Source organism: Solanum lycopersicum, chromosome 4 (assembly GCF_036512215.1).
Source record: "Solanum lycopersicum chromosome 4, SLM_r2.1".
NCBI classification, from domain to species: Eukaryota; Viridiplantae; Streptophyta; class Magnoliopsida; order Solanales; family Solanaceae; genus Solanum; species Solanum lycopersicum.
In genome coordinates, this window is record NC_090803.1 from 22,253,144 (window position 1) to 22,265,064 (window position 11,921).

The following is an 11,921-nucleotide window of genomic DNA, read 5'->3' on the forward strand; positions in this document are numbered from 1 at the left end:
CTGGTCAAACTTCTTTATCTTGCAAAGATATTCAACCTTTTCTTGGTCATTTCCTTTTCTACTCCACTTGTTTACTTAAATAACAAAAAAAAGTACTATATATATCAGATAGATCCAACTCGAAGCAATCACTTCCTATCAAATAGAGAAGAGAAGAGAAGATGGAATCAAGTGGTTGTGATGAAATGCAGGAGATAGTGATAGTAGGTGGTGGACTTTGTGGACTTGCCACAGCTCTTGCTTTGCACAGGTACTTTTCTCTCTACTTCTCTTTTTCTTCCTCTTTTCTACTTTCTATACGCAAGTTATAACTGAGATACATATATTGAGAGTCAGATTTGAATTCACGCCCTTTCGGATCAAAATCTTAATCTAATGTGCTAGAATAACTTGGTTATTTTTAATATTTAAGATTTTATGAAATTAAATTTTAATTTGAAATCTAAGAGATTTATACTTGATTTGGTTTGTAAACTGAATCTTTATACTTTAATGATTTTGGCAACTAACTCACAAATATACAATATTTTAAGCTTCTAACAAACTTATGCGGCACTAATATTAATAAGTTGAAAATATGTGTCATTACGCAGTTCTAAAGCTAATAAATTTAAATTATTTTAATATTAAAAATATTATTTAAAAATAAACTATAATAATAGTAATATAATAAAAAAGGCTCTCCTTTTTCTTTTTTAACGCCATGACCCAACCAAAATTAGGTATTAAAAATTTTAGTGAAAAGGGTTTGATATACCCATCAACTTTGTCATTTGGAGCTGACTCGTTATAAAAGTGGCTCATATATGCCCTTATCGTTATACAAACGGTTTACATAAATTATTTTTTGACTTCTTTTATCATAATTATTTGAATTTCTTATTCTTATTTTATTTTTTTTCTTTCATTCCTTAGTTTAAAGAATAAAAAATTAAACTATTTTTTTGTGTGTATTGTAATTTAATTTCGTATTCGAAGAAAATATATGGACATCTACAATAAGTTTTACAAGAATATTAGTAAAACATAAATAAATTTGATTATCAAAATAATAATTATAAATTAGTCATTGAAATAAAAAAAGTCAAAAAAATATATTTGACGAGGATTAAATTTACTCATATGGAATTATATTTTTTAGAAAAAAATAACAAAAATTTAGATTAAAATTATTATTATTTTCATTTCCGTTATAGGAAAAGGGTATATGTGAATCATTTGTTTACAAGTAGGGGTATATATGAGTCACTTTCATAACAAGAGTATATCAGCTCTAAATGACAAAGTTGAGGGTATATCAAACCCTTTTCCCAAAATTTTATTGATCAGCTTGAGGAAACTTGAAGAATACTAAAAAAATATTATGAATTTATGAAATTAATTCTAAAACATGATAAGATTTTATTGAGTTTGTGTTTGTAGTGTAAAATTCAAAACATATTGATAAAAATTTCATCAATTGGGTATGAATTTGACTCTCAGTTTGAGAGCAAATATGGCATAATGTTTAATATATCTGCAAAAGTATATTTTTTTCTTTTTTAACATTTAATATCTTTATGTGTCACTAAAAATGAAAGGTCAACTTATTTTGCCTTGATATTATGATGTAAAGTTAAATATTGTTTGGATTTTTGAATTGTAACTTTTATTTATAAAAATAAATTTTTTATAAGTGTTAAAACTATTAAAATTGTCATGATTCAAACAATTAATATTGCTGAGTTGAAAATATGTGTCATCACACACGTTCTAAAGCTAACAGATTTAAAATATTATTTTTTTTTAAAAAATAAACTGAAATAAGCTATAATAATAATAATAATTATAATAATAAAAGCTTTCCTTTTTATTCTTTAACACCATTCCCCAACCAAAATTAAGTATTCAAAAATTTCATTGATCGGTTTGAGGAAGCTTGAAAAATATAATACTAATTGAATTTTTTGAATTTATAAAGTTAATTCAAAATCGTGATAAGAATTTGTTGGGTTTGTGTTTGTAGTGTAAAAAATTTCATCAATTGGGTATGAATTTGACTTTCAGTTTGAGAGCAAATATGGCGTAATGTTTAATATTTCTGCAAAAGTATATTTTTTTTTCTTTTTTAACATTTAATATATCATGTGTCACTAAAAATAAGGGAAATTCCGCATGTAAAACAAGTGTACTGATCCACACACGTAGGATAGGAAAGGATGAGAAAAAAATTTAAAATATTGTGTTTCATTGAGTTTAAAAGGGTTCATTTGATAAAGTTACGAGTAAAAGGGTCCAACTTACGAATTGAATCAAGTACGTTATCCGCCTTGAAATTATGATGTAAAGTTACATTTTTATTTGCATTTTTAATTTGTAATTTTGTTATAAACACAAAATTCTCACAAGTTGTTAAAACTATCAAAATCGTCATGATTCTTTACAAAATCTTATCAAACGATCATAAAACTATTCAAAAAATACAACATTTGTTCATCAAACTTTGATACAATAAGAGTAATATCAACATTTATTGAATGGTGAGAGTAGTGGTTATACCCGATATCAGATGGTTTAATTGATCTCATGCATGTCATCATTTCATCTCATCTCTAATTTCAAGTTACGAAATAAAATCACATGTCTAAAGGATGAAAGAACTTGTATAATTTTATATATAAAACGAAATGCAGGAAAGGGGTAAAGAGTGTGGTATTAGAGAAATCAGAAAGTTTAAGATCAGAGGGAGCAGCCATAGGTGTATTGCCTAATGGATGGAAGGCACTTGATCAACTTGGAGTGGCTCCATACCTAAGAACTACTGCTCTTCCTCTTCAAGGGTAATATAATCTTTTACATCATTTTAATTCGGCATAACACATAAATGTACTATTTAACTTGATCTCATTTCACATTCATGTCCTTCAACTTAGAATGTGCATAACTAGACACTTAAACTTATATAAACTTGAACAAATTAAATAGACACATGACAAATGTAGGGCACAAATTGTCATGTAGGACACGTGTCTCTATTTGTTCAATTTTATACAAGTTTAATTGTCTACTTTTGCATACCCAAAATTTAAAATTAAAAGATATAAATGTGAAATGAGGTCATGTTGATGGATATTTTTATGTAGCATACCTTTCAATTCTCTAGTTCTTCAACTCTAGTACTCCTTGTTAACTTTATAATATATCAAACAGGATGCGAATTACATGGATGGACAAGGGCAATGAAAAATTCACACCGTACAAGTAAGTCAAATTCAAAACGAGATCGATGTCAATTTCATTTTTTTCTACATTCGAAAGAGAAGAAAATAAACAGTAATCCTGTATGGTGTTATTAAAATATAGGAATATCGGAGAGGTTCGTTGTCTGAAGAGGAGTGATATAGTTGAAACATTTGCTGATGCTTTGCCTCCAAGGACTATACGTTTTGGATGCGATATTGTGTCTGTAGAAATGGATCCTATCACTTCCTTACCGAGTATTCTACTTTCTAATGGAAATCGTATTGGCGCTAAGGTACTCTTTTCTATATTTGACAGTGGAAATTTCTGATGTATTGGTGGCTCAATAAAATAAAAGTCGATTTGGTTATGTTTTGAGTGATCGTTGCAGGTTTTGATCGGGTGTGATGGATCGAGGTCAATAGTAGCAAGTTTCCTTGGATTAAAGCCTGCAAAAACATTTCGGACTTGTGCAATTAGAGGTTTAACAAGTTATCCCAATGGTCACTCATTTCCTCTCGAATTTGTCCGTCTCATAGTTGGCCAAACTGCAGTTGGGAGACTACCAATCACTGATAAGTTGGTACACTGGTTTGTTTCTGTTCAACAGGGCACAGGTATGGTAATCCAACTTGATGCCTCTTGTTATAATGTGACTTCAATTCTGATACTTTTCAATTTTGACTTCAATTGTGTCCCTCAATCTCTGATTGATTTTGTGCACATTCAGATGCCAAGTTCCCACAAGATACACAAGTTATCAAACAAAGAGCAATGGAGGCAGTAATTGGTCATCCAGCTGATGTACAAGAAATGATAAAAAAATGTGATCTGGATTCTCTCTGGTTTTCTCACTTGAGATATCGCGCACCATGGGACTTGATGTTTGGCAATTTCCGGGAAAAAACTGTAACGGTTGCTGGAGATGCAATGCATGTAATGGGTCCATTCCTTGGACAGGGAGGTTCATCAGGAATAGAAGATGCAGTGGTGCTTGGAAGAAACTTGGCAAAGACCATTAACGGAAGTTGTTTTGATCATGAAGAGGCAGTGAATCAGTATATAAAAGAGAGGAAAATGAGGGTGGTAAAACTAGCAACACAATCTTATCTGACTGGCCTTCTTTTTGAGAATAGACCAATGCTCACAAAAATTGTCATCGTTGCTGTGATGGCCATTTTCTTCAGAAACCCAAGTGCTCATACTCAATACGACTGTGGTCTCCTCTGATATAAAGTGTTTTGCGCTTTTGATATTTAGCACATTGTCTATTTTATCAACTTTTTACAAGTTTAAGAGTGATCTACTGCACCTATAGTTGCATCTTATTTATTGTTCTCTGTTTAAATGGGTTTATCCTACAATGAATACAAAAATTGTTAATCTTTTTCACATACATTGATACAGAAACCACACGTTTTACGAAATTGGCCAATTCAGTACCTTGTTTAACAAAACTCATTGAAAACAGGGCATCAGTCTTCGTTCATAGCCTCAAACGAGAAATAGAACAGTTCTGCCTGTGTGGAAGCTCTGGGGAAACGCATCAATTTGATGGTGATATTCCTTTCTTCCTTGGAATCAATGGCTATCCCTTGCTATATGCACATTCTTACAAGAGATGGAGTGTGTGCACATAATAGCTTTACAAAAAACACTTCAGTTTTTGAACATTGAAAAGAACTGATGGTCACATACTCGAGCTTGTTAAGTGGTCTATTCAAGCAAGTTGGTGTCTCTAGGTATTTCATAACTGTTTCAGAATTGTCGTCACCATCCCAGACTTAATGTATAAAGAAATACCAAGACATTTTAGCTTCTCAAGTTCAAAGAGCAAACATGACCTAATGTATAAAGAAATACCAAGACATTTTAGCTTCTCAAGTTCAATGAGCAAACATGAAACCAAGTAATAATTATACCATTGCACAACAACATATATGTACTATTTCTTACCGTAATCTGAAGTTTACTCCATTTAGGATAACCGTTGATTAACTGTAGAGCACAACAAGTCTGATTCACTTTGTTGAAATTAACTCCTAAGTGTAGATACCACAAGCAGTTGAGCTTGGGAGGAAGCTCATCGAGAACTATATTTGCATTCAAAAGCTTTCAGACAAGTACTATAATTAGAATCCGATGAATACAATCAATCACTTTTTCCAATTCAAGTGAAACAACACCTAGATTTATTACCTCAAGGACCAAGGAACCCAAATAAAGTTGTTCAAGTGAAGGAAAGCTAAATAGAAATTTTTCCAAGGTTGAGATCATATCATGTTTTGGATTATCCTCCACTTTTACCAATTCAATCGCTAACGCACTCAATTTTTCACAATTCATAAAGCAATTTAGCACAAGATAGTGACCCACAAGAACAACCAAGGACTCCAACTGTGGTAAAACCATCTTCAAGTATTGAGTACCACAACAGAAAATCAAGGCAAAATCCACAAGAAGGGGAACATCCATAACCCAAAACTGGTTGGTTGGCACAAATGTTATTCTTTCTAGACGAAGATTCGTAAGATTCCTGTCACGACTGGAATCTAGACCCCAGACGAGACCGGCGTCTTTGACTTCTCAGAGGTCGCAGACCAGCCTACTTACGTTATTCATACTTAACCTAGGTTAATTTTAGCGAAAAATTAAAAGCTCTTTGTTCTTTAACATACTTTCTAAACATTCTTAACATTTCATAATCGTCCATCATCAACCATCTAACATTAAGAGATAAACAACTGAGAGAATTAGTTCAATAAGTATTAATTGTATAATTGCCAAAATGGCACCAATACATCTCAATCAAAACAGGAAAGAAACGCTAGTGTAACATGCTCCACTAGCTCCACTCTAAAACTAAGCTGGAATGTAAACAATAGCATCCTCGAAAGCATGAGGACCTACTAAACTCCGGATGAATGCTGACGTCTGAATAGCTGCAACAATGATCCTATAGCTCCATCACTCACCTCTGCCTGCACCTAAAATAGTAGAGATGTATAGGGTTAGTACACACTTGTACTAAGTATGGGTATATGCAAGCACACACCAAGGACATGCATGAGAAAGAATAACTCTTTCCTAACACATGATTTTTGGAGGTCAAGTCAGTAGACTTGCCAAATCGAGATTAGGAAAGTTAGTGAACTTTCCAAATTGGATTAGGAAGGTCATGCCATGAGAGTAACATGCATCATCATAAATATCATATTTCACACAACACGTAACATCTTCATATAGTACATACCATAGCACACAACACATAACACATAGCTTCTTTCATATCATTCATTCATATGCCATGAGACCTTCGAATCATGAACTTAACATTAAGACTTTCCAAAATGAGGGCTCAACATATGGGACCTTAACTAGGGAGTCTTCATTAGCAAACAAAGAGTCTGCTTCATTCGTTCATACGTACTTCATTTCATTTCATTCATAGGCCAATGTGAACACCAGCTATACCTAGGGTGTAGTTTAAGACTTTCATCGGTTTTGTTGTGCAATGATCAGGAATAACCTAATGTCATTACCTGAGTCTAGATCACCTCTTGATTATGCTATCTTAACACCTTTGGTATCATTCATTTCATTATGTGCTTCATTTGAGGCTGACCTCATTCATTCATTGAGAACTTCAACTTTAACCGACATAGATCATGTGAGCATTATGAAATCCAGTGCCTCCCCCACACCGAAAAGAGGTGGAATCACCAGCCAATGTGACCCAAAGCATGCTAGAGTACATGCAAATTGAACCCTGCAAGATCCCTATATTGGCAGTATAGGTTCGAAGACTAGGAGATGTAAGGAGACCCATTCCCAGCATGCCTGACAGTCTCATCTCATGAGAGTTACGTGAACCTCCTCCCTTCCCAAAATAAGGCATCACCGCTCATATCTAGACTATCGGTGCTCAATATAAAGTTCCATTATATTCATCTCATACGTCATGGAAGTTGGCTTCTAGTATGAGGACATCATAGCTCATTAGATGATTTCTCATCTCATCATTAGTATTAAGTATGTTAAGCGCAATACTTTCTTTAGAGTGTTCAATAGAGACTGATCTCTTAATTATTTTACACTCTCATTGGTGAGTACGTATTGGTGACATTTACTTAGGCTCATTTGAGACTGCTCTCATCATTTACATTAGTCTCATGTCATGTTGTCACCACATTGTTCATTATTAGCACCTTTACTTTTCATAGTTACTCACATCTTATTACGTGAATGTTCATTTCACCATTTCATTGTTCATCTCATTATATTCCAATGCACTTGGCCACTTAGTGTATCTTACACTCATACTTAACCCTCCTAGGGTTCATCATTTCATTACATATATCTTAGGTTCACTTACTTTTGAATGTATGTTAGACTTATGTGTCTATACATACAAGCCATGGGTCTTCATTCATAGTTCGTTAAGTGATTCTTACTATCCTAAGATTATGTAGTACAAGACTTATGTATCTTATATATATGTCAAGATCTTGATTTTTGATCTAAGTAGGTGGCATTATTCTTGGATATTTTATTCATGTATGACTTATGTATCAATATGGAAGATTGGGCAAGCAAATTCAAGTTCGAATCTCTTGGATAACACTTTACATTTTTATTGATTTTATTTTTATTCTCCATGATATTGGGACTCTAGATTAAACCCAAACATTAATAATATATCTTTAATTCTCTACTTGGTTTTCCTCTTAAATTGTCCAAAGGTTGTGGGTTCGAACCCCCACAACCCCTTTTTATTTTTCATTAACATCACATTGCTCATTTTCACCCAAACCAAGAGGTTGTGGGATCAAACCCCCACAACTTCTTTTATTTTGTTGTGTGTGTGTGTGTATATATATATATATATATATATATATATATATATATATATATATATTTGTATTATTTTACTGATTGCCGAGGGGCGTGGGATCGATTCCCCACGACCCCATACTTTTTCTTTAATTAATTTCTTTTTTTTCCTCCCTTATTCTCTCATTTTCGCCACTGTCTAAGGGGTACTGGGATCGATTCATTGTAACCCTTTCTTTTTCAATTTTCTCTTCTGTTTCGCTGCCTACTCAGAGGACGTGGGTTCAAATCCCACTCCTCTCATTTATTTATTTTCATTTTAAGTGGGAGAGGGCACACGGGTTCGAACCCCGTGCGCCTCACTTCCCTTTCTCTTACTCGCTGCGTGGAGGTCGTGGGTTTGAATCCCACGCCTTCCACTTATTTGTTTGATTTATTTTTCTCCTCCTTCTTCCCCCAGTTCGCGATTTCGATTCCCCCCAGCCCCATTTCTATTTATTTGTGGCAAATTCCAGTTAGCTAGGTTCGAATCCTCCCAGCCCCATTTATTTTCCCTTGTCTCGCGAAACCAGTAGCTAAGGGGTTCAATTCCCCTTAGCCCCTTCACCTTTTTTTTCTTTCTTTCTCAACCTTCTTAACATGTGAGGTCTTGGGTTCAATTCCCATTGACCTCACTTACTTTATTTCCCCCCCAGATTTTAGCCTCATTATAGAGTGCACAAATCTGGAAAATTTTTGTCAGACATCAACTCATCTTTAGTCACATCTTTCATAAGTTTATTTGGCTAAAAGATTGTTGTTCAACCAACCATATTTCATTGCAATGAGCATCACATTGTATACACATTTCACACATAAAATACTTAAGATATACATGTCTTAAACGACTCCAAAACAATGGCCAAGCATACTGCCAATGTGTGCGCGCACACACACACACACACTTTTTCTTTATTAACACTTTAATCATCATCTTCGTAATTTCCGTCACATAAACATATTCACATTTAATATAAATCTACCTGCACAACATACCCATCCTACGAATTCGTTTAGGAGCTAGGGACAAGGACATACAAAGGGGAACAAACTTAGTTTCAAAGTGAATAGTTTGAATCGTATGGGGCAACTTGGGAAAGGACCAAGAGAGAAGAAACCCATACCTTTTGATGTTGTTCAAGCTTTAAGTTGCTGCCCAAACTTGTCTCCAAAACCACACCCAATTCACCTAAAATTTCACCACCAACTCGACGGAAATCTCCCTTGCCTTAACGTTTTCTATTAACTTGCTTTCTTCAATTTTTTTTGTGATTTCTTCATGCGTGAAGAATTTTTTTCAAAGTTTCTATTTCTTCACGTTAATTGGCAGAGAGAACAAGTGAGTTTTTCTTTTTTGAACGTGGAGAGGTGATAAAGGTGATTAGGAGAGTGTTAGCATAGGTTTAGGAGTCTTAATTCAAGATTTAGTCAAAATAGGATTTAATTAAATTAATACAAATCTGATTTATTTCAACTAATATGTGAAAAGACCATTATGCCCTTAAAATTTCAGATTTTAAATAATACTTAAATCACCTTAAGTATTTATCCTATTTGAGTTTTTTTGGTTGTTACATTATCCCCCCCCTCTTTAGGAACATTCGTCCCCGAATGACAGTACCACTACACATTGTAATGCCAATCGGATAATAACATAATCACTATGCACAGTCAAGCAATAGCAACAAAATACGGAGAGATAAGGAAATATATCCTTAAGAGTCATAAGTCTAACCTCAAGAGCTGAAAAAGATGAGGGTAACGGGATCTCATGTCGGCCTCAGTCTCCCACGTAGCACCCTCAACAAGATGATTTCTCCACAATACCTTCACTGTGGCAATCTCCTTATTCCTCAGCCGCTTGACATGTCTGTCTAAGATCTCAACAGGTACCTCCTCATAAGACAAGTCTTCATCAACTCCCCAAACCTTCCACAGGTAGAATCGATGCTGGATCACCTAGGAACTTCTTCAACATAGAGCCATAAAAGACTGGATGGACATAAGCTAGCTCCGTAGGCAACTAACTCATAGTCCACCTCACCCACACGTTGTAGGATCTCATATGGCCCCACATACCTCGAACTCAGCTTCCCTTTTCTACCAAATCTTCTCACCCCTTTCATAGCTAATATCTTCAAGTAAACCTGGTCACCAACATCAAATTCTAAGGGCCACTTTCTGTTGTCTGCATATGATTTCTGTCGGCTGTAAGCAGTAGTCAACCTATCCCTAATAACTCTACCTTTCTCTAAGGCCTCATGAATGATCTCTGGACCCAAAATGGATGACTCTCCAACCTCGAACCACCCAATTGGAGATCTACACCTCATACCATACAGTGCCTCAAACAGTGTCATCCCAATGCTGGAGTGATAGCTATTATTATACGAGAACTCTATCAAAGGCATATGGTCATCCTAGCTACCTCTGAAGTCAATCACACACGCTCTCAACATGTCCTCCAATGTCATAATTGTGCGCTCTTCCTACCCATCAGTCTGAGGATGAAAGGCAGTACTAAGCTTCGCCTGCGTGCCCAAGATTTTCTGGAAAGATCTCAGAAATGTGAAGTAAACTGAGCTCCTCTATCTGAAATGATAGATAAAAGAATTCCATGCCACCTCACAATCTCATCTATATAAAGTCTCGCATAATCCTCGGCTCTGTAGGTAGACTTCACAGGGATAAAGTGAGGAGACTTAGTCAATCTGTCCACAATAACCCAGATGGAGTCATGCTACCTCGTAGTCCTCAAAAGACTAACTACGAAGTCCATATTAATGGCCTCCCACTTCCAAGTCGGAACCTCAATAATATGAGTCAGACCACCAGGATAAAGATGCTCTGTCTTAACCTGCTGACAATTAGGACACTTAGCCACATATTCTGTAATGTCCTTCTTCATGTCATCCCACCAATAGTTCTGCTTAAGATCATGATACATTTTGGTAGAACCCGGATGTATGGAATATCTGGAACCATGGGCCTCTACCACAATCCTGGTCCATAAATCATCCAAATCTGGTACACACAACATGTCCTGGTATCTAAGTATGCCATCACCTTCCAAAGCGAAAGACTCATTCATTTTTAACAACACTGAGTTCTTCAGCTCCATCAACACAGGATCAAGATGCTGACCCTTCTTGACTTCAACTACCAGGGATGATTCAGAACTAGGGTGAACTAAAACACCCCCACAAGTAGAGTCAACCAACCGCACACCCAGTCTCGCCAGTCTGTGTACCTCTTTTGCCAACTCCTTCTTCTCGTCCTCAATGTGGGTTGTACTCCCCATGCTCATCCTGCTCAAAGCATCAGCCACAACATTAGCCTTACCTGGATGGTAGTGCACATTCATGTCATAATTCTTCAACAGCTCCAACCATCTATGCTGACGTAGATTTAACTCCCTTTATGTGAACACGTACTGGAGACTCTTAAGATCCAAGAATACATCCACATGCACTCCATACAGATAATGCCTCCACAACTTCAATGCAAACATCACAACTTACAACTCCAAGTGATGAGTAGGATAATTCTTTTCATAAACCTTGAGCTGTCTGGAAGCATAGACTATCACCTTACCAGCCTGCTTTAGAACACATCCCAAACAAACCCTAGATGAATCACAATAGATAGTGTAATTCTCACCACTCTTAGGAAGAGTAAACACCAGGGCTGAAGTGAGTCTGTTCTTGAGCTCCTAGAAACTCTTCTCACAAGTTTCCGTCCATTCAAACTTGGCTTTCTTCTTCGTCAAAGTTGTAAGTGGGGCAGAAATGGAAGAAAATCCCTCCACAAACCTGCGGTAGTAACCAGCC

The 11,921-nt window shown here is 35.4% G+C and overlaps 1 protein-coding gene across 1 annotated transcript; it reads left to right on the forward strand.

The window, feature by feature from the left end:
• On the forward strand, positions 1 to 4,615 carry LOC101260928 (monooxygenase 1). Its single transcript, XM_004237207.5, has 6 exons — positions 1 to 250; positions 2,673 to 2,819; positions 3,190 to 3,240; positions 3,343 to 3,514; positions 3,611 to 3,836; positions 3,950 to 4,615. Exons 1-6 carry the CDS (start codon positions 162 to 164, stop codon positions 4,447 to 4,449), a joined length of 1,185 nt encoding a protein of 394 aa, XP_004237255.1. The 5' UTR covers positions 1 to 161; the 3' UTR covers positions 4,450 to 4,615.
• The last annotated feature ends 7,306 nt before the right edge of the window (positions 4,616 to 11,921 follow it).

Coding starts and splice junctions, on each gene's coding strand:
- LOC101260928 (XM_004237207.5), top strand. CDS start 162: ATGGAATCAAGTGGTTGTGATGAAATGCAGGAGATAGTGATAGTAGGT. Junction 3,515..3,610: donor GAAATCGTATTGGCGCTAAG/GTACTCTTTTCT, acceptor TGATCGTTGCAG/GTTTTGATCGGGTGTGATGG. Junction 3,837..3,949: donor TTCTGTTCAACAGGGCACAG/GTATGGTAATCC, acceptor GTGCACATTCAG/ATGCCAAGTTCCCACAAGAT.